Source organism: Heptranchias perlo, chromosome 1 (assembly GCF_035084215.1).
Source record: "Heptranchias perlo isolate sHepPer1 chromosome 1, sHepPer1.hap1, whole genome shotgun sequence".
Taxonomy (NCBI): domain Eukaryota; kingdom Metazoa; phylum Chordata; class Chondrichthyes; order Hexanchiformes; family Hexanchidae; genus Heptranchias; species Heptranchias perlo.
In genome coordinates, this window is record NC_090325.1 from 21,411,003 (window position 1) to 21,433,352 (window position 22,350).

A 22,350-nucleotide genomic window follows, 5' to 3' on the forward strand; every position below is an offset into this window, starting at 1 on the left:
GATCTCCGACTAATTTCCTATTTAACCCTGAGCTGGTTCAAACCACATATCCTTTTATCACCAATACTGCTTATTTCCATCTCTCCCACATCACCTACCTCTGCACAATCCTCACCACCACCACCGCTGAAACCCTCATCCATGCCCTTGTCACTTCCAGGTGTGACTTCAGTGCATTTGTTGCTGGCCTCTTGAACTTCACCTGATCGAAACCTTGAGCAGCAGCATTCTAAACCACACTAAGTCCTCATCGCTTCTGTAATCATAGTCGGTACAGCATAGGTGGAGGCTGTACTGTCCATCGTGCCTGTGCCGGTTCTTTGAAAGAGCTATCCAATTAGTCCCATTCCCCTGCTTTTTCCCTGTAGCCCTGTAATTTTTTTCCCTTCAAGTATTTATCCAATTCCCTTTTGAAACTTACTATTGAATCTGCTCCCACCACCCTTTCAGGCAGTGTATTCCAGATCATTACAACTCGCAGCGTTTTTAAAAAAAAGTTTCCTTATGTCGCCTCTGGCGCTTTTGCTGATCACCTTAAATCTGTGTCCTCTGGTACCGACCTGCCTACCACCGGACACAGTTTCTCCTTGTTTACGCTGTCAAAACCCTTCGTGGATTTGAATGACTCTATCAAATCTCCCCATAACCTTCTCAGTTCTAAGGAGAACAATCCCAGCTTCTCCAGTCTCTCCACCTAACTGATGTCCCTCATCTTTGGCACCATTCTAGTAAATCTCTTCTGCACCCTCTCGAAGGCCTTCACATCCTTAAAGGGTGGTGCCCAAAATTGAACACGATACTCCAGCTGAGGCCTAATCACTGTTTTATGAAGGTTTAGCATAACTTCCTTGCTTTTGTACTCTATGCCTCTATTAATAATGCCCAGTATCCCATATGCTTTTTTAACAGCCTTCTCAATTTGTCTTGCCACCTTCAAAGATTTGTGTATGTTCACCGCAGGTGTCTCTGTTCCTACGCCTGCTTTAAAATTGTACCATTTAGTTTATGTTGCCTCTCCTTATTCTTCCTACCAAAATGCATCACTTCACACTTCTCTGCGTTAAATATCATCTTCCATGTGTCTGCCCATTTCACCAGTCTGTGTCCTCCTGAAATCTGCTAGTGCTGTTGGGGAGGGTTTAAACTAAAGTGGCAGGGGGTTGGGAACCTGAGCAGGGAGACAGAGGAAAGCGTGCCAGGAAGGGACAGAAGGTATGGAGTAAAAGGTAAAGTGTTAAAAAAGGAAAAAGCAGGAACTAAGTGTCACAAAACATATTTGAAAGTTCTTTATCTGAATGCACGTAGCATTCGCAACAAAATGGACGAGTTAACGGCACAAATAACGACGTATGGGTATGATCTTGTGGCCATTACAGAAACATGGCTGCAGGGTGACAACGACTGGGAATTAAATATGCCAGGATATTTAACAATCAGGAAGGACAGGCAGGAAGGAAGGGGAGGTGGGGTAGCTATGTTAATAAAGGAAGGAATCACTAATACAGAGAAATGATATTGGAACAAAGGATCAGGATAATGAAACAGTTTGGGTAGAGATGAGGAATAATAAGGGGAAAAAAACACTAGTGGGCGTAGTATATAGGCCTCCTAATAGTTGCAACTGCTGGAAGAAGTATTAATCAGGAAATAGTCGGGGCATGTAATAAGGGAACAGCTATAATTATGGGGGATTTTAACTATCATATTAACTGGACAAATCAAATTGGGCAGGACAGCCTTGAGGAAGAGTTTATTGAGTGTATTAGGGATGGATTTCTTGAGCAGTATGTAACTGATCCTACAAAGGGGGGCAAGCAACCTTGGACCTGGTCCTGTGTAATGAGCCAGGGTTAATTAATAATGTCCTAGTTAAGGGTCCCCTTGGAATGAGTGACCATAACATGGTTAAATTCCATATCCAATTAGAGGGGGAGAAGGTTGGTTCTCAAACAAGCGTACTGAGTTTGAATAAAGGAGACTATGATGGTATGAGAGCGGAATTGATTAAAGTGGACTGGGAAAATAGATTAAAGGGTAAGATGGTACATGAGCAGTGGTGTTCATTTAGGGAGTTATTTTACAACTTTCAAAATAAATATATTCCACTGAGGAAAAAAGGGTGTAAAAGAAATGACAGCCATCCGTGGCTAAGTAAAGAAATTAAGGATAGTATCCGACTAAAAACAAGGACCTATAAGGTGGCCAAACTTAGTGGGAGGATAGAAGATTGGGAAGTCTTCAAAAGACAGCAAAAAGTAACTAAAGGATTGATTCAGAAAGGGAAGATAGATTATGAAAATAAATTAGCAAAAAGTATAAAAACAGATAGCAAGAGTTTCTATAGTTATATAAAAAGAAAAAGGGTGGCTAAGGCAAACGTAGGTCCCTTAGAGGATGAGACCAGGAAATTAATGGTGGGAAACATGGAGATGGCAAAAATGCTGAACAAATATTTTGTTTCAGTCTTTACGGTAGAGGACACTAAGAATATCCCAACACTGAACAAACAGGGGGCTCTAGGGGGGGAGGAGCTAAATACAATTAAAATCACTAAGGAATTGGTACTCAGTAAAATAAGGGGACTCAAGGTGGATAAATCCCCTGGACCTGATGGCTTACATCCGAGGGTCTTGAGGAAAGTGGCAGTAGGGATTGTGGATGCTTTGGTAATAATTTTCCAAAATTCTCTGGACTCAGCAAAGGTCCCGGCAGATTGGAAAACTGCTAATGTAACACCCTTATTTAAAAAGGGTAGTAGGCAGAAGGCTAGAAATTATAGACCAGTTAGCCTAACATCTGTGGTGGGTAAAATTTTGGAGTCTATTATTAAGGAGACAGTAACAGAACATTTAGATAAACATTATTTAATAGGATAAAGTCAGCATGGCTTTATGAAGGGGAAGTCATGTCTGACAAATTTGCTTGAGTTCTTTGAGGACATAACGTACAGGGTGGAAAAAGGGGAACCAGTGGACGTAGTGTATTTAGACTTCCAGAAGGCATTCGACAAGGTGCCACATAAAAGATTATTGCTCAAGATAAAGAATCACTGGATTGGGGGTAATATTCTGGCATGTGTGGAGGATTGGTTATCGAACAGGAAGCAGAGAGTTGGGATAAATGGTTCATTCTCGGACTGGCAACCAGTAGCCAGTGGTGTTCCGCAGGGGTCGGTGCTGGGTCCCCAACTCTTTACGATATATATTAACGATTTGGAGGAGGGGACAGAGTGTAACATATCAAAGTTTGCAGATGATACAAAGATGGGAGGGAAAGTAGAGAGTGAGGAGGACATAAAAAACCTACAAGGGGATATCGACAGGCTGGGTGAGTGGGCGGAGATTTGGCAGATGCAATACAATATTGGAAAATGTGAGGTTATGCACTTTGGCAGGAAAAATCAGAGAGCAAGTTATTATCTTAATGGCGAGAAACTGGAAAGTACTGCAGTACAAAGGGATCTGGGGGTCCTAGTGCAAGAAAATCAAAAAGTTAGTATGCAGGTGCAGCAGGTGATCAAGAAGGCCAACGGAATGTTGGCTTTTATTGCTCGGGGGATAGAATATAACAACAGGGAGGTATTGCTGCAGTTATATAAGGTATTGGTGAGACCGCACCTGGAATACTGCATACAGTTTTGGTCTCCATACTTAAGAAAAGACATACTTGCTCTCGAGGCAGTACAAAGAAGGTTCACTCGGTTAATCCCGGGGATGAGGGGGTGGACATATGAGGAGAGGTTGAGTAGATTGGGACTCTACTCATTGGAGTTCAGAAGAATGAGAGGTGATCTTATTGAAACATATAAGATTGTGAAGGGGCTTGATCGGGTGGATGCGGTAAGGATGTTCCCAAGGATGGGTGAAACTAGAACTAGGGGGCATAATCTTAGAATAAGGGGCTGCTCTTTCAAAACTGAGATGAGGAGAAACTTCTTCACTCAGAGGGTAGTAGGTCTGTAGAATTTGCTGCCCCAGGAAGCTATGGAAGCTACATCATTAAATAAATTTAAAACAGAAATCGACAATTTCCTAGAAGTAAAGGGAATTAGGGGTTACGGGGAGCAGGCAGGAAATTGGACATGAAGCTGAGTTCGGATCGGTCAAGGCCCTGTGGGTGGCGGAGCGGGCCCAGGGGCTGAGTGGCCGGGTCCTGCTCCTACTTCTTGTGTTCTTTAGATTTGAGGTTAGAATCAGATCAGCCATGATCTTATTGAATGGCGGAGCAGGCTCGAGGGGCCGATTGGCCTCCTACTGCTCCTATTTCTTTCTTCTTACTATCCTGCACATTGTTTACTACATTTCTGAAATTTGTGTCATCTGCAAACTTAAAAATTATACCCAAGTGCAGGTCACTAATATATATCAAAAAGAGCATGGATCCTAATACTGACCACTGGGGAACACCACTGTATACTTCCCCCCCCCCCCCCCCCCAGTCTGAAAAACAACCTTTCATCAATACTCTGTTTTCTGTCCCCTAGCCAATTTTGTATCCACTCTGCCACTGTCTCTTTAATCCCATGGGCTTTTAATTTGCTAACCAGTTTATTATGTGGTACTTTATCAAATGCCTTTGAAAGTCACAACATCAACCGCACTACCCTCATCACCCCTCTCCGTTATTTCATCAAAGAACTCAATGAAGTTAGTCAAACACGATTTTCCTTTAACAAATCCATGCTGACTTTAATTTATTAGCGCGTACTTTTCCAAGTGCCAATTAGTTTTATCCCGCATTATTGTCTCTGAGTGTCTTAGCTGACCTCCACTGCTTGAATTCAAAATGTTTATATTTACAAATTCCTCAATGGCCTCATTCCACTTTATTTTTGGAACCTCCTCTTCGTTCAAGTGCCAGCTCACAATCTCCATTCTCCCAATTCTTTCCATTCTCACTTCCTCTGTGCCACCTTCGGTGATGGAGCCTTTACCTCTCTTGGCTTATATACTGGAATTCTCTCCCTTAACTATTTTGCGTTGTTGCTTCTTGCCCCACCTTCCAAAGCCTCCTCAAACTACCTCTTTGACCATGTCTTTCATCATCTCTACGAAGACCCTTCGGGCATTTTAATTTCTGAAAAGTGCTATGTAAATGCATGTTATTTTCCCTCTAGGTGGATGTGCTATACTGATAGAATATTAATATACCCAGGAGAGATGGCTTGATTAGACCTTACTTAGAAAAAGAATGTGTACAAATTTTCAGTTTGTCAGCAATATTTGACCTGTTATTAAAATACAGCTTAGAAGTGATTCAATGATGTTATTTTCAATATTGCTTTATGAGGAGTTTTGTACAAAACTACACTCTGCATTAAATAGTATACAAATATTTTGTTACAGCCTGATGTACTGTCTTTAACAGTGGAGATAATTGGACTCACGGCATGCAGATGTAATTCAATCCCTTTTTTAAAGTCATAAATTCTGTGCTTAATTTTATTTAACACTTTGATTTTATATTGTTTATAGTTAAATAGCTAGAGCTATCCACTGGAAGGATTTATTTACGGCATAAGAAGTTTATATGGACAGTTTCCATTATAAATGTATACATACAAATTTATAATAGAAAATGTTGATGTAAAATTGTGACAAAACCATAAGAAAAGGAAGTAAGGTTTTGTAGATAGGAAGTCTGCATATAAGATTTTTAATATATTGGAGATTATATATGTATCTGTCTGACGTGAAATCTCGAGTGGAGGATTAGGAGCAGTAGAAGAATTGGTTTGAATCAGGCAGGAAGCAAGTAACAGCCAAGGGCTTAGGTAGCAAGAGATTGGACGTCTCTGGTGAGAGTGCTAGATGTGAGGAGCAAAGGACAGGTTAGGTTGGAAGGCAGTTAGTATGAATAGTGTTGGAAATGTACGAGTAAATCTGTTTTTTTTTTTGCGATTTTTTTTTTTTATTTTTTTTATTTTTTATTTTTTATTTTTTATTTTTTTGTTTACTTTTAAGGTCAGATAGCGGAGTGAGTGGGGAAACTATCACGGCAGCTGCATCTCAACAAATATTTTCCTAGAATATAATTGGTCGTCTTGTGGAAGCTGGTGTTTCTGGAGTGTGATTGATTAAGTATTGATAAATTAGAAAGTTCAGTTATGTGCATACATAGAACAGATCAAAAGTTTGTACATGAGGTTACAGTCACACAAAAAAATTATATCAACAACTATTATAAGAGCACAAAGAACAGTTTGGCACCACAAGTTGCCAAAGGCTTATGTACATAATGATAATCAGTGTTTGTTGTACTTTTTTGTGTACATTTATATAAAATATGATAGCATGCTGTAACCGGTGGGTATAAATGGAAGCTGTTAATGCAATGAAGTTAAAATCACCATATAAATTATTACAGCTCTGGATTGAAAAATGTCCACTGACACCAATTTAAGTTGAGTTAATTTCTAATAAATGAAGACCGAGTAAAGATTGAAAAACAGTACTTTACCTGTTCTGGGAGTTCTTGCTTTTTACTGTACTTTTATGGTGGTAAATTAATTGACTTCTTCATGGTGGATATTAAAATGTTATCATACTAAAATGGGTTGTCAACTAAAAATTTCTTTTAAATAATGTTGATAATTAGGATGTTCACCTTCTGTCCCTTCCTAAAGTTAACAAAATAGCAAAGCAAAAATACATTTTCAGAATAGTTTGCTGACTCCCACCTGTAAAATATAACTTTCTAATGAAAAAACAGTTTAGGCCTTTTCTGATGCTTGAGTGGGTAAAGGAGCCACGTAGTGTGGTATCGAGCTACCAGAAGTGATCATCTCGTCTTTTTGTGTTGGCTGGTCGAAGACTGTGGAATAGCCTTTTCACACATAAAACTAGCCACTTGTGCAAAGTACCAGAGTGCTGCCAGTGCCTGTGAAACTGTGTTACAGCATGAGTATTTTTTTTAGTCGTTCATGGGATGTGGGCGTCGCTGGCGAGGCCGGCATTTATTGCCCATCCCTAATTGCCCTTGAGAAATGGTGGTGAGCCGCTGCCTTGAACCTTCAGTATGTTCAATCTGTTCTCATACTGAACATAATCACGTTTCATTTTTTATTCTTTGTTCCTACCACAACGATTGCTAAACAAGCAATAATAGAACGGTTTATATGCACTTCCATTTTTATTTTTGTAACTGTCAGGATTTTATTAAGATTATTTAATTTTGTATCATAGAAACATAGAAAATAGGAGCAAGAGTAGGCCATTCGGCCCTTCGGGCCTGCTCCGCCATTCAAAATGATCATGGCTGATCGTCTAACACAGTACCCTGTTCCCGTTTTTTCCCCATATCCCTTGATCCCTTTATCTATGGCTCCTTGTTCTTTGTATGTGGACGAGGATTTCCTTTGCGTTGTGTGGCTGTGGAATTCACTTCTAGGGTTAATGGTGAAGCAGAAACATTGGGGCAGAAATTGCTTGCAAAATAATGGTGAGCTCAATAGCGCTCTGTTGTTAGTGGCGAAATGGAGGAGCAGGTTCCGGCGTTCGCACGTGCGCAGTAAAATGTGGAAATCTGGAACTTGCTCCTAGTGGTTTGCCGGCGATATGACAGCTTCAAATTAAAGGGACATCGCACGCTGCTATCAGAGAAATCATTGAACCAGTACCAACATGCTCATCTGATTGGCCGAGGGGAGAGATCGCTCCTCTCGCTTCTCCCACGGGTCCTAGCTTTGTTCGAACTGACATTGAGATCTTCTCCACTTCCTATTTGAGGAAGTGCTCGAAGTAAAGTCTGTGGTAAGTTAGTGGGTTAGTATAAATCTATAGAGCAGCGAGCACTGTTGGTTCACCACTCCGAACAATTTCTGCCTCTGTCAACATTCCAGATTAGATTGGATAGGTGGATTGAAGGAAAGAGGTTGATGGGATATGGAAACAGGGTAGGTAAATGTGATTACAACTATTTGCTCGCATGGAGGGTTATCGCCGGACTGGTTGGGCCGAATGGCCTGTTTCTGTGTTGTAACTTTTATGTGTTAGTGATCTCTTGAGTCCCCTGAAGGATCCATTCTTGGCCATCTCCTTCCTTGTCAACATACTGCCCCTTGGTGATATCATCCACAGACGTGGGATCAGCTTCGTCGTGTACGCTGATGATACGCAGCTGTCTTTCTGCTACTTCTCTCAATCCCATTGCCTCTGTGCTGCTCATCTGACATTCAAGCTCGGATAAGCCAAATTAAACACTGGGAAGATTGAAGCCATTGTCTTCGGCCCCTGCTGCAAACTCCGTACCCTTGCCAACCATCCTTTTCCCCCCTCCCTGGCCACTGCCTTGGATTGAATCAGACTGTTCACAACCATAGCATTCTATTGGCCCTGAGCTGAGCCCAATCCCATATCTTCTCAATTACAAAAACTGCCGCCTTTCACCTTTGTGATGTTGCCCGTCTCCACCACTACCTCGGCTGTTGGCTGCTGAAACCCTCATTCAGGCCTTTGTTACTTGCAGACTCAATTACTCCAGTGCTCTCCTGGTCATCCTCCCATCTTCCACCTTTGTAAACTTCACCTCAGTGATCTGCACTGTCTCTGGGTCCCCCAGTCCTCAAATTTAAAATCCTTATCTTTGTGTTTAAATCTTTCTATGACCTCACCCTTCCCTATCTCCTATAATGTCCTCTCGCCCTACAAGCCCCACCTGTTCAAGCCCCTTTGTTCTTCTGACTTTGGCCCTCTGGTAGATCCATCCCCTTCTTTCATCCCACCATTGGTGGCTGTGCCTTTCCGTCACCTCGGCCCCAGGCACTGGAATCCCCTCACTGAACCTCATCACCTCCCTTATGTCCTTTTAAGATTGTCCATAAAACCCACTTCTGACCAAGCTTTCGGTCACCCCTCTTAATCTCTACTTTTGGCTTTGTGTCTGTTTTTTCCTTGCATCTCTGAAGTGCCTTGGAAAGTTTTTTTTCTAACTGCAAATTATTTTTGAACTGTTTAATGAGTCTTAACATAATTTGATGTACAGAAGTTTAATGAATTATTCATAAAGAAAAACATTCTGAAACTGAAATAAAAACAGAAAATGCTGGATGTACACATCAGTCAGAATACATAGAAATAAGGCAGGTCAGTCTTCTGAATATATAACCTTCATCATAACTGAAAATGAAAAGATAAGCAAGCATTTTAATATATTTGGGAAAAATAGATAACATAGAAAACAGTTTTAAAATGAAAGATAGTATCAGTGAGGCAATAGACATTAAGGGAACAAAAGTGCACAAGTAGTTAAAAGGGAGCAGGACATGGAATTGGTCCAAGTAAATGAAAAGGTGAGAAAATGGGGGAAATTGGAGAAAGAAGAAAATCCTGCAAGCGCAGGAGGTATGACATTAAAACAGAAAATGCTGACAAAGCACTAAGGAGAATAGCAAGCCAACACTATGGGCACAGACCCACTTGTGTTCTGTCAAAGGCTCTACATCTTAAATATCAAACCTCTTCCTCTCCCCCAGACACTGACAGAATCAGACCAGCACCCTCTGCTGTAAAGAAACTGGAGGATATAGCTCAGGTCGGAAATTACTGAAGGCAGAATATTGGCTCATCTCAAGTGGGTTGGAATTCATAAGTGAGGAATTGATGCTTCACTTGTACAGAGCCTTGGTTAGACCTAATCTGAGTACTGGGTTCAGTTTTGGGTACAGAACCTTAGGAAAGATATACTGGCCATGGAGGGAATGTAAGAATAGACAGAGGCTGCAGTCCTTGTCTCTGTGTGAGGATGAAAGTTCTAGCAGCAGGAGTCAATCACTTACAGGTTTATTAAGGGTTAAATGGCCATACTCACAGCGATGATATGCTGTAGAAGATGACACATTATTGTTGTTGAGCTCAACATTCAAAATTTTCTCCTTCCAACTCAGGGTCCCAGGCCCTAGTAGGAGCTGCTAGTGCTGAGCAAAGCATAGAATGTACCTATTATGGCTATAATACAAATAAGTTAGTCTTTTAGCACGCATGAATTGTGAGAAAGTTCAGATCTAAATGTAATCAATGTATTGTTCAACCTTGATCAGGCTGTTTCTGCCCTCTGTGAAGATGACCACAAAGTTCTGCAGGTTTTTAACCTCATGGGCTTAAACAAAATGGATTCCTCACTTGTTCTCGATTCACGGTGTACAGCACAGATTCATCAGAATGATACAAGGGCTTAAAGGATTAAATTGAAGACAGGTTGCATTAACTTGGCTTGTATTCCCTTGAGTTTAGAAGATTGAGGAGCGATCTAATCAAGGTGTTTAAAATGATAAAGGGATTTGATAGAGTAGATAGAGAGAAAGTATTTCCTCTGGTGGGGGAAACCAGAACAAGAGGGCAGAATCTTAAAATTAGAGCTAGGCCATTTAGGAATGAAATTAGGAAGCACTTTTTAACAGAGTGTAGTGGAAACCTGGAACTCGCTCCCCCAAAAAGCTATCGATGCTGAGTCAGTTGAAATTTTCAAGACTGAGGTCAATGGATTTTGTTAGGTAAGGGTATGAAGGAGTATGGAGCAAAGGAGGGCAAATGTAGTTCCAGTACAGATTAGCCATGATCTAATTAAAAAGCGGAACAGGCTCGAGGGGCTGAAAGGCCTACACATGTTCCCATACAGACCCTCAGGATCTCCCCTGCACGCCCCACCCCCCCCGCCGCGGTCTCCGCTGCACCCCTATAGTCTGATGTAGCTTTTTTTTTATTTGCGTAGATTCAAAGCAAAAAGTATAATGAGCCTCTTTATTCCTATTTTTTAATTTGACAATTGTGTTTAAATCAACCCTATTTGAAGCTTTTATAAACAACCTTTTTGTGTGTATAAGGTGGCACAATAGAGTGCAGGCAGAGGTAACTATGACGAGGACAAGACCTATCAGGAATTAATTTTAATGGTTACTGGTAATGCTGAAAGACTTGATACTTGGTATTGGCAAGCAAGTCAAAAGATTTCCCACTGCAGAGAGTATGCTTTAACAATGCTATTCCTGAAATGATCGCTAAGCTTTCTTGCGGATCTTCCCTCCAGTCAATGTCACGACTGCTTTTCGAAACTATAGATTACCAAGTGAAGGAGCTGGAGCAAAGGTAATTGGGCAACATTATAATCGACCTTTCTCAATAGTTATTGGTTTTCTTTTCTTAGTATTAAAGTTAATGCACAATTTGCCCACACTTTTCTATGTGCAGTGATTTTGTTGCTGTTTTTCTTTTGGATGAGCAGTCAACCACTTTTTATAGAAAGTGAGGTCATCAGTAAATAACTTAAGCCATAGATCATGTTCACCAGATTGTTGATGAAGAAACAAAGTGGGGCCAAATTCATGTCCTTGAGGGATTCCCTATTTAGCTGTTGTAATGAAAGGACAAATCTAGACTCCTTTGGTAGCTCAGTGAATTTATCCACTGAATAACAAAGTGATACATACTAGATTCATGCCAGGTCAGTAATGAGAGTGCTGCAATTGGCCTTAGTGTCTCTGTGTTTGGTGGGGAAAATTGACTACAGTTCCAGCTCCTCATTGATTCTTGTCAGAAATGTGTTCGATGAGGACAGATCGTAATTGAAGCAGATCCAGTGTCATAATTTAAGAATCGGCTCGTTGAAGGAACATATAGAGGAACATTGGAACAGGTGTAGGCCATTCAGCACCTTGAGCCTGTTCTGCCATTCAGTCAGATCATGGCTGATCTGTACTTAACCTTAATATGTATCCGTTAATACCATAACAAAAATCTATCGATCTCAGTCTTGAAAATTTGAATTGACCCAGCATCCACAGCCTTTTGGGGGAGATGAGTGAGTAGATTAGGTGTAGTGATGGGGTGCTAGTGTGCTGCTACTTTTCAGGGGACTGTTGTCATGTAAGTCTTAGGAGTGACCAGTTCTGGAAGCCTGAAGAGATCCTGCAAAGACACAAAAATCTGATAATTTGGGAGCTAGCACCAGAAAATGACCGTGAAAGCTGCCAGATTGTCGTAAAAACCCAACTGGTTCATTGATGTTCATCAGGGAAGTGAACATGGTCCTTCCCCTTACACAGTGTGGCCGACATGTGACTCCATTGCCACATTATGCGGCTGACTCTTAATGCACTCAGAGTAACTTGGGATGGGCAATAAAATTTGCCTTGCCAGTGTCGCTCACATCGCAAGAACAAATCTTTTTTTTAAAAAAGCACTGCCTCCAGCAGCACTTCTGTGCTCACATCATCAAAGTGCAGAGCCATTTGTCTTCCTCATGCTGTTGCTATCCTGTCCTTTCAGAAAAGCAGCAAAATATCAAGGGATGGAATTTTAAAACCAGCAAAGAGCACTTAGATCCTAGGGCAGGCTTCACTTACATACATTTAAAGCACCTCAATCAAAACGGTTTAAAACTGTGAGGAGTATCCAAAATGTTCACATACCTTCTTCCCAGAATCTTAGAGCCAGTAAACAATGAATCTGTAGACGTGCTTCCAATTTGCCTCTCCATGCCCCTTTTAATCAGCCTTGGGTCTCGAAGGCCCAATATGCACCCAAACTTGCGGTCAGCTTGGACCTCTGCACCTGTGTGGGACAGGCTGGATGGACCAGTGGGTCTTTTCCTGTCTGCTATTTTCTGTATGTTCGTAATTATGCACCTCAGCGTGCGTTCGGTCTGCCCCATTATGCTGTTGCGGGCCAGCAGGAGATCTTGGGTACACCACCCTTCTAGTGTGCAGTGCATATGTTGGCTCAAAACAGCGCCTACCCAGGAAAATCCCGGCTGGGCGTACTATATTGTTGACGCTGGTTGTAGCAGTGTGGCCTCTTCCTCGGAGATCCAGCCCCACTTCGGCATATTCAATTTTCTCCCCTCTTTCCGAGGCATTCTTCTCTGATCTTCTGTTCCGCTCCATCTTCCTCCTCCCAGCTTCTAATCCTGCTCTGCCATTCTCCCCAACCTTACCCCTGCTCTATTTTACCCTCACCCAAACCTTTAACTGCCTTGGGTCGTCCGTTTCTCACCCCGCCCAGCCTGTAATCTTTCTCTCATCTTCTGCCTCCACAACCCCTCTCTGCCTTTCCCCTCTCGTTCCTTCTAGCTCTTGTCCAGTTATTTGCTGCCAACTAACCTTGCTTCGCCTGAAGACTACACTTCCAATGCCATGGGAGATTGTCTAGTTATATATCAAAAATGCTCAGTGGGTCGCAACATTTCACCTCAAAATTCATTTAAAGCTCCTGTGTCAGGCTTTTGTCATTGGGAAAATTCATATTAGAAGTGTCAGCACTTAACTACAATACCAGTTATGCCTGTAGTGATGCTGTAAATGTTATCCGTTTTAAATCTGTCAGGGTGGAAAAGCAAGAGTTGAAATTAAGTGATGTTTTGCTAATCCACTTCCACACACTGGCCATCCAGTAGCTGTGCAGTGACCTGTCAATTCCAGGAGCTAATGTCAGCTGAAATCATCATCTCCAATCATTCCTTATTTTGATTGGTGTACATGTGAACCAGGTTTAAAAGAATAAATACACTGTACCTGCTAATTCTTTCAATGCTCCCCTCAACTGAGCGCAAAAACAGGGCACTTGCAGGAAATGGGACCCCAACTGTCGTCCTCCCTGAAAAATTTATTTTAGCCCCACTGAAGGGAAGGACAGTGCACACCCGTAGCCCCCTCCAAGATAAAATTGCAGCCACCCCTCCCTGCTGAGTTAGTTTCTCTGCATCCAAATAATTCCTGAAGAGGTATGTTCATTCCCTACGTCGGTTCAGTGAAAGCTAACGAACATACATTAGCTTTTAATTTTTTTCTTCAAATAAACTAGATACTTTTTCTTACCATTATTGAACCATTTCAGTTACAGACTGCAGCAAATGCTTTAAATCCATTTTCTCGCCAATGATTGCTTGAGACAGTAAATGGCTTTTGAAGATAGCAGCATTGGTTCTTCTGTACTAATAGGCTACTAGCAATAGATGCATTTAGTATTACAGTGCTCACTGCATTTTGGAGTTAGTAGTAAAGCACAGTAAAGGAAGAAAAAATAATGAGACTTTCAGTGGGAAACTGAAATCACATTTCAAAGTGAAGGCAAGAGACATTTTACATAGAAAATTGGAACAGGTACATGGAATGCACACCAAGCATATCGAACCAGATCTGCACGAAGCAAACTCTTACTGGTAGAGATGCTCCCCATGTTAATTCATTACCTTGTACTAGCTGGTAATTTTGAAAAATAAAATCCTTTACTGTTTTCTTATAATTTAATATTTTATTCATTGTCTCAGTTTTAAGAGAAATTTTAAACTTTGAACATAAGTGTATTACACTGTGCTGTGCTCGATATAGTAAGAAATGATGTTGCAAAAGATATTTGTTAAAAATGATACATTTTCACTTTTATTTCCAGCATTACCATGGATTTCTGGTTTCTGTTCTTGCTGCTGTTGTGCAGTGGTCTAACATGCCTCCAAGCACAGAACACAACAGGTAGGAAATGGAAGTTAATATGAATTTGGAGCAGACACTGCATTATAATCACACATGTTTTCATACAGAATTTTCATACAGTTTTCATACTCAGTTTTCATACAGAAATCTTACTCATACCACAGCCTACACCAACACTTTATTTAAAAAAAAGTTTTTCGAATCAACAGCTCCACAGACATTAGCACTAACTATACTTCTGCTTGTACATGAGTCAAATGTACCTACATAAATACTTCTAAATATCAGATGTGAAAATCTTATGGTTGAGACTTGTGCATTCTGTGGAGTGTAACAAAACTGAATTTAGCTTTATTTGCATTGTACAGTTATTGGACAAAGAGTAGTATTGGTGTGTGATATGAAAGCCATTTCTCCATGTGGTACTTGTGTTCCCTTTTTTGTTTCTCACTTATCTGCTTCATTCATATAAAAATTGTTTTTTTATATAATGCATGCCCTTAGCCAGTTTCAGTTTTTGATCTACTTTTCGCTTTTAGTTTCACCTTCTGCCACCATCATCTCCACTACAAGCTTAACAAATTCAAGCGTGCAAGGACAAACTTCAGTAACCCAGACTACTCCCAACCCAGGGTCAGCCTCTAAGACTGGAGATGATTCACAAATGTTTAATACAACAGATGCTGCCAGTGGGAATTCTACTCTAGCTGCAACTGAAACAACAAGTAAAGCCTTGCAAGAAGTGACTCCAAACATTACAAATTTTAATGCAACAGCCAAACCTTCCACAACAGCAAATGGAAAAACAAATGAGTCGTCAGCTGAAACTACCGTTGTCCCCACATCAGGTAGAGCAAGTTTCATCCTGTCATTTTGTTCAGTTTTATTTTTGCTTGAAAAACAAATCCTGCTATGAATGTGTTATATTTGACTGAAGTAAATTGTGGTGAAGTTGTTGCACTGAATTATTTCAGAAACATAAAAAATGTTTCTTTTGAAAATTAAAAAAAAGGCTGTGTTTTTATCATAAAATATTACCATCAACTTCACTTGTTCAGCAAAGAATATGCATGGGTTTCATTTATCACACACTAACCTGTTTCTTGCATGATATGTGTCACTTGTAAAGTGAAAGTGTTTTGTGTTTAAGGGAGCAAAGTTTTTCTATATGCCACTGATCCTAGGCTTTTTTCCTCCTTCTTCCTCTGCCCCTTCCATTCTTTCTGTCCACCCACAGCCTCCATGGCTGAGAGGGTGGCAAGCAACTTGCTTTCAGGCTTCTGCTTGGGAAGACCGAACCCATTGTCTTTGGTCCTCGTTGCAAACTCCTCTCCCTAGCCACCGACTCCATCCCTCTCTCTGGCCCACTGTCTGAGGCTGAACCAGACCGTTCGCAACCTTGGCGTCCTGTTTGACCCTGTTATAAGCTTCCGACCACATATCCGCTCCATCACCTAGACTGCCAATTTCCACCTCCGTAACATCGCCCGTCTCCGCCCCTGTCTCAGCTCATCTGCTGCTGAAATCCTCATCCATGCCTTTGTTACCTATAGACTCGACTATTCCATTGCTCTCCTGGCTGGCCTCCTATCTTTCTGCCTCCCATCGTTCCACCCTTCATAAACTTGAGCTCATCGAAAACTCTGCTGCCCGTATCCCAACTCGCACCAAGTCCCGTTCTCCCATCCCCCTGTGCTTGCTGACCTACATTGGCTCCCTGTCCGGGGACGCCTAGATTTTAAAATTCTCATCCTTGTTTTCAAATCCCTCCATAGCCTCACCCCTCCCTATCTCTGTAACCTCCTTCAGCCCTGCAAACCTTCTAGATTGCTCCACTCTCCAATTCTTGCCTCTTGCGCATCCCCAATATTAATCAGTCCACCATTGGCGGCCGTGCCTTCAGCTGCCTAGGCCCTAAGCTCTAGAATTCCTTCCCTGAACATCTCAGCCTCTCTCCTCCTTTAAGACGCCTTTTAAAACCTACCTCTTTGACTAAGCCCTGTCCTAATACCTCCTTATATGGCTTGGTGTCAAATTTTGTTTGCTAACGCTGCTGTGAAGTGTCTTGGGACGTTTTACTACATTAAGGGTGCTAAATAGATGCAAGTTGTTGTTGCTTGTGCATCTCTGATAACCCATTTGCTAACAGAGTTATCCAAGAGGTTTCTCCCTCTAATAATTTCCCCCTTGTTCTGCTGGGTGGATATGTTGGATCTCTAGTAGGCTACTTGCAAATGCTATTGCTGTCCCCACTTGTTTATACAAGTATTGAGTTTATTGTGATGATCTATGCTTGATGGCTAATCCTCCACTAAACTACTACTGAAACAATTTAAGCCAAACCATTCTTGTTGTGAAAGGGACCATCTTTACCTCAAAATGGTTTAATTTTTTTTAACCACAGTTAGGTGAATTTTAAATTTGTATGCTGCTGCAAAAATGAGAAGGCCATACTAATTTCAGTTTTAAGTCCCTTAGGAAAAAACTAAAGCCCCACAATTAGAGCATGGAACACCGAATAACGAGTATGTTGGTCTGAAATTCCCTGTTTTAGTGCAAATGTTAATTTATTGCCAAAGTATTGCTCACAGTGACTTAGAAAATATGTTGTTTAATGCTATGTAAAATACAGTGGATTATTAAGGCCGCTGATTTATGGCGACTTTATTGTAAAGTGTTATGGGAGTATTGGAGGAATTTTCAATTTCAAATTGTGATGCCCACATTGTAAGTCAGTAGCTTTGATGATTCTTATCTTTGTTCACTATGTACTCCATTTTATGTGGTACCCTTTTTTTAAGCCCAGTATCCACAGGAATATAGTCGAGGGGTGGATGGGTGGTGGTGTTGCAGGTAGGTGGGGGGCATGTAGGAGTATGGGGGGGCGGGTGAAGGAGGGGACAGAGTGATGTAGTTTTGGACTATTGGGAGGATGGTCTAGAGATATTGGAGAGAGTTGTTGGGGTATGAGAGCAGCAGAGGGGTTTCCAGCATGTGGGAGCGGTGTGTTTGAAGTATGGAAGTGATGGGAGGAGGTTGCTGTGGTGTGGCAGTGCTAGGAGGTGGGGAAGCATGGGGCTGGGGTGGCTGGATATGGGAATACTTGGAGAAGGATATGTTGGAGGAAGTTATGAGTGTTCTTGAGGAAAGCACTATAGCCTCATTTGCTCCATAACCTGGGAACTGGCTATAAGTTTTTTTTTTGAAGCATTTATCGAGCATTTTACTAATTTAGAAAGTGCTTTGAAGAACTTTTCCCAGGTTATGCCTGAGAAATTGGGATTTTTGTCAGGAGCAGGGAAATGGATATGGCTGCTTGGGGTGAGGGTCACAGCGACAGAAGGATAGGAAGAAAGGCACGGGCAAGGATCAGCAAGTGCAGCAAGACCTAAGCACTCAGACTGGGAATAGTGAGAGGGAGCAGTGAGGAGGCAAGGCCGCTTGGTGGCAATGGTGAGAGGTAGAAGAAGAGAGTGCCACATGACATTGAAATAATAGAGGCTTTTCCAACTCATTCTCTACAAAACCCCAGCCTCTGATCCTGACCTATAATACTTAAAACCTGTTCTCAGTCAGGGCCAGAAATGCAATTCTTGCAGAGCAGTTAGAGAGAAGGTTTGGTCAGGGTATGAGGAAACAATGGCTGATCAGGGTAGGGAGAGGGGAAAAGGGCACCGTAGGAAAGTGGGAGGGAGAAAATTAGCAACTTGTGGCTTAGGATCGGGGCAGCAGAGAGTAACCATTGGGTGACAGGCTTGGTTATATTGGGCTGAGGAAGAGGTGCTGTAAAGAATGCAGCCACAGTGCCACCTGCCTTTAGAGGCAGATCTGGGAGGATTCATTGGGAGGTAGGTATGATATATAGACGTTATTAAGCATTACAGCTAGGTCTTACTAAATCGTGTTGTTGGAAGTACGTTTGACACAGACAATATGTGGTATATGCAAGATTTGTAATATAAATAAATCGGATGGACATCTAAACAGCTCACATCACTGCATAGTTATTTTCTACTAAATACTTCAGCTGCAGCAAAATAATTTGGTAGTCTGTGGAGTGCTTGTGAATTATGCAGCTGGCATCACGTGGATTGATTTGTGTCAGTCACCAGAGTGTCCTTACTGATCTTCGGTGTTAGCCTCGCCTCAGTGGGTAGCGTCCTCGCCTCAGTGTCAGAAGGTTGTGGATTCAAGCCCCACTCCAGAAACTTGAACACATAATCCAGGCTGGCACTTCAGCGCAGTACTGAGGGAGTGCTGCAATTTCAGAGGTGCTGTTTTTTGGCTGAGACATTAAATGGAAGCCATTGTCTGCCCTTAGGAGGACGTAAAAGATCTCAAAGGATTATTCGAAGAAAAGTAGGGGAGTTCTGCCGGTGCCCTGGCCAATATTTATCCTTCAACCAACACCTAAAAACAGATCAACTGGTCTTGTATTTCTTTGCTGTTTGTGGGACCTTGCAGTGTGTCAATTGGCTGTCACATTTGCCACATTACAACAGTGATTACACCAAAAAAACTTCATTAGCTGTGAAGTGTTTTGGTATATCCTGAGATTGTGAAAGGCAATACATAAATGCAAGTTCTTCCGCTCCCTTTCTTCCGCTCCCTTTCTTCCGCTCCCTTTCTTCCGCTCCCTTTCTTCCGCTCCCTTTCTTCCGCTCCCTTTCTTCCGCTCCCTTTCTTCCGCTCCCTTTCTTCCGCTCCCTTTCTTCCGCTCCCTTTCTTCCGCTCCCTTTCTTCCGCTCCCTTTCTTCCGCTCCCTTTCTTCCGCTCCCTTTCTTCCGCTCCCTTTCTTCCGCTCCCTTTCTTCCGCTCCCTTTCTTCCGCTCCCTTTCTTCCGCTCCCTTTCTTCCGCTCCCTTTCTTCCGCTCCCTTTCTTCCGCTCCCTTTCTTCCGCTCCCTTTCTTCCGCTCCCTTTCTTCCGCTCCCTTTCTTCCGCTCCCTTTCTTCCGCTCCCTTTCTTCCGCTCCCTTTCTTCCGCTCCCTTTCTTCCGCTCCCTTTCTTCCGCTCCCTTTCTTCCGCTCCCTTTCTTCCGCTCCCTTTCTTCCGCTCCCTTTCTTCCGCTCCCTTTCTTCCGCTCCCTTTCTTCCGCTCCCTTTCTTCCGCTCCCTTTCTTCCGCTCCCTTTCTTCCGCTCCCTTTGACTTGGGTGTACAGGGCACAATTTCGAAATCTGCAGATGATACAAACCTTGGAAGTGTAGTAAACAATGAGGAGGATAGTGATAGATTTCAAGAGGATGTAGACAGGCTGGTGGAATAGGCGGGTTCATGGCAGATGAAATTTAATGCAGAGAAGTGTGAAATGATACATTTTGGCAGGAGAGGCAATATAAACTAAATGGTACAATTCTAAAGGGGGTGCAAGAATAGAGACACCTGGGGGTATATGTGCACAAATGTTTGAAGGTGGCAGGACAGGTTGAGAAAGTGATTAAAAAGCATCCGGGGTCCTGGGCTTTGTAAATAGAGGCCTAGAGTACAAAAGTAAGGAAGTCATGTTGAACCTTTATAAAACACTGGTTTGGCCACGACTGGAGTATTGTATCCAATTCTGGGCACCGCACTTCAGGAAGGATGTGAAGGCCTTAGAGAGGGTGCAGAAAAGATTTACTAGAATGGTTCCAGGGATCAGGGGCTTCAGTTACGTGGATAGAATGGAGAAGCTGGGGTTGTTTTCCTTAGAGCAGTGAAGGTTAAGAGGAGATTTGATAGAACTGTTCAAAATCGTGACTGGTTTAGATAAAGTAAATAAAGAGAAACTGTTCCCATTTGCAGAAGGATCAAGAACCAGAGGACACCGATTTAAGGTGATTGGCAAAAGAACGAAACGCGATAGGAGGAAAAACTTTTTTTATGCAGCCAGCATTTATGATCTGGAATGCGCTGCCTGAAAGGAAGGTGGAAGCAGATTCGATCGTTGCTTTCAAAAAGGAATTGGATAAATACTTGAAGGGAAAAAATTTGCAGGGCTACAAGGAAAGAGCAGGTGAATGGCACTAATTGGATTGCTCTTACAAAGAGCCGGCATGGGCTCGATGAGCTGAATGGCCTCCTTCTGTGCTATAACCGTTCTGTGATTCTATGATAAATAGTGGGAAGTAGATCGGGGAGCAAATTTGTAGACCAATTATGGAAAGATGCAAGAACTATAGAGTAATGATAATAGGGGACTTCAATTATCACAATATGGACTGGGACAGTAACAGTGTAAAGTGCAAAGAGAGGGGAGGAATTCCTGAAATGTGCACAAGAGAACTTTCTTGAACAATGTGTTTCCAGCCCAATGAGGAAGGAAGCAGTGCTGGACCTAGTTCTGGGGAATCAAGTGGAGATGTTTCAGTGGTGGAGCATTTGGGGCACGATGATCAAAATATCATGAGGTTTAGAATAGTTTTAGAAAAGGACAAGGAACAATCAAATGTGAAAATACTTAACTGGAAGAGGGCTAATTTCAGTGAGTTAAAAAGGGATCTTGCCCAGGTGGATTGGAATCTAAAATTGGTAGGAAAAACATCATTTGAGCTAGAATCATAGAAAGATTACAGCAAGAGCAATCCAGCTAGTCCCACTCCCCCGCCCCATCCCTGTAGCCCTGCAATTTTTTTCCTTTCAAGTACTTATCCAGTTCCCTTTTGAAGGCCATGATTGAATCTGCCTCCACCACCTCCTCAGGCAGTGCATTCCAGATCCTAACCAGTCGCTGTGTAAAAAAAGGTTTTTCCTCATGTCATCTTTGGTTCTTGTGCCAATCATCTTAAATCTATGCCCTCTGGTTCTTGACCCTTCCACCAATGGGAGCAGTTTCTCTCTATCTACTCTGTCTAGACCCATCATGATTTTGAATACCTCTATCAAATCTCCTTGCAACCTTCTCTGTTCCAAGGAGAACAACCCCAGCTTCTCCAGTCTATCCACGTAACTAAAGCCCCTCATCCCTGGAATCATTCTAGTAAATCTCTTCTGCACCCTCTCTAAGGCCTTCAAATGTTTCCTAAAGTGCGGTGCCCAGAACTGAACGCAATACTCCAGTCGTGGCCGAACCAGTGTTTTATAAAGGTTCATCATGACTTCCTTACTTTTGTCTCTATACCTCTATTTATAAAGCCCAGGATCCCGTATGCTTTTTTTAAAACCACTTTCTCAACCTGCCCTGCCACCTTCAATGATTTGTGCACATATATCCCCAGATCTCTCTGTTCCTGTACCCCTTGTAGAATTGTGCCCTCTAGTTTATATTGCCTCTCCTTGTTCATCCTACCAAAATATATCACTTCACATATTTCTGCGTTAAATTTCATCTGCCACGTGTCCACCCGTGCCACCAGTCTGTCTATATCCTCTTGAAATCTATCATTATCCTCCTCACTGTTCACTACCCTTCCAAGTTTTGTGTCATCTGCATATTTTGAAATTGTTCCCTGTACACCCAAGAACAAGTCATTAATATATATCAAGAAAAGCAATGGTCCCAACACCGACCCCTGGGGAACACCATTGTACACCTTCCTCCAGTCCGAAGAAAAACCGTTCACCACTACTCCGTTTCCTGTCACTTAGCCAATTCTGTATCAATGTTGCTACTGCCCCCTTTATTCCATGGGCTACAAGCTTGTTGGCAAGCCTACCATGCAGTACTTTATCAAATGTCTTTTGAAAGTCCAAAGACACCACATTTACTGCATTGCCCTCATCTACCCTCTCTGTTATCTCATCAAAAAATTCTATCAGGTTAGTTAAACACGATTTGCCTTTAACAAATCTGTGCTGGCTTTCACAAATTATAGAATCATAAAAAATTTACGGCACAGAAGGTGGCCATTTAGCCCTTTGTGTCTGCGCTGGCTGAGAAACAAGCTACCCAGCCTAATCCCACTTTCCCGCATTTGGTCCATAGTCCTACAGGTCACAGCTTTTCAGGTGCAC

At 42.2% G+C, this 22,350-nt stretch overlaps 1 protein-coding gene across 4 annotated transcripts in view; it reads left to right on the forward strand.

Moving 5' to 3' along the window:
- The window catches only part of LOC137320273 (receptor-type tyrosine-protein phosphatase alpha), a 258,755-nt gene that overhangs the window by 120,828 nt on the left and 115,577 nt on the right, over positions 1-22,350 (forward strand). For all 4 annotated transcript variants that reach the window (XM_067982065.1, XM_067982061.1, XM_067982066.1 and 1 more), the window contains 2 exons: positions 14,382-14,461; positions 14,962-15,270. In XM_067982065.1, the coding sequence (XP_067838166.1) occupies positions 14,389-14,461; positions 14,962-15,270 (382 nt within the window). In that variant the 5' untranslated portion in view covers positions 14,382-14,388. The remainder of the gene's footprint in view (positions 1-14,381; positions 14,462-14,961; positions 15,271-22,350) is intronic.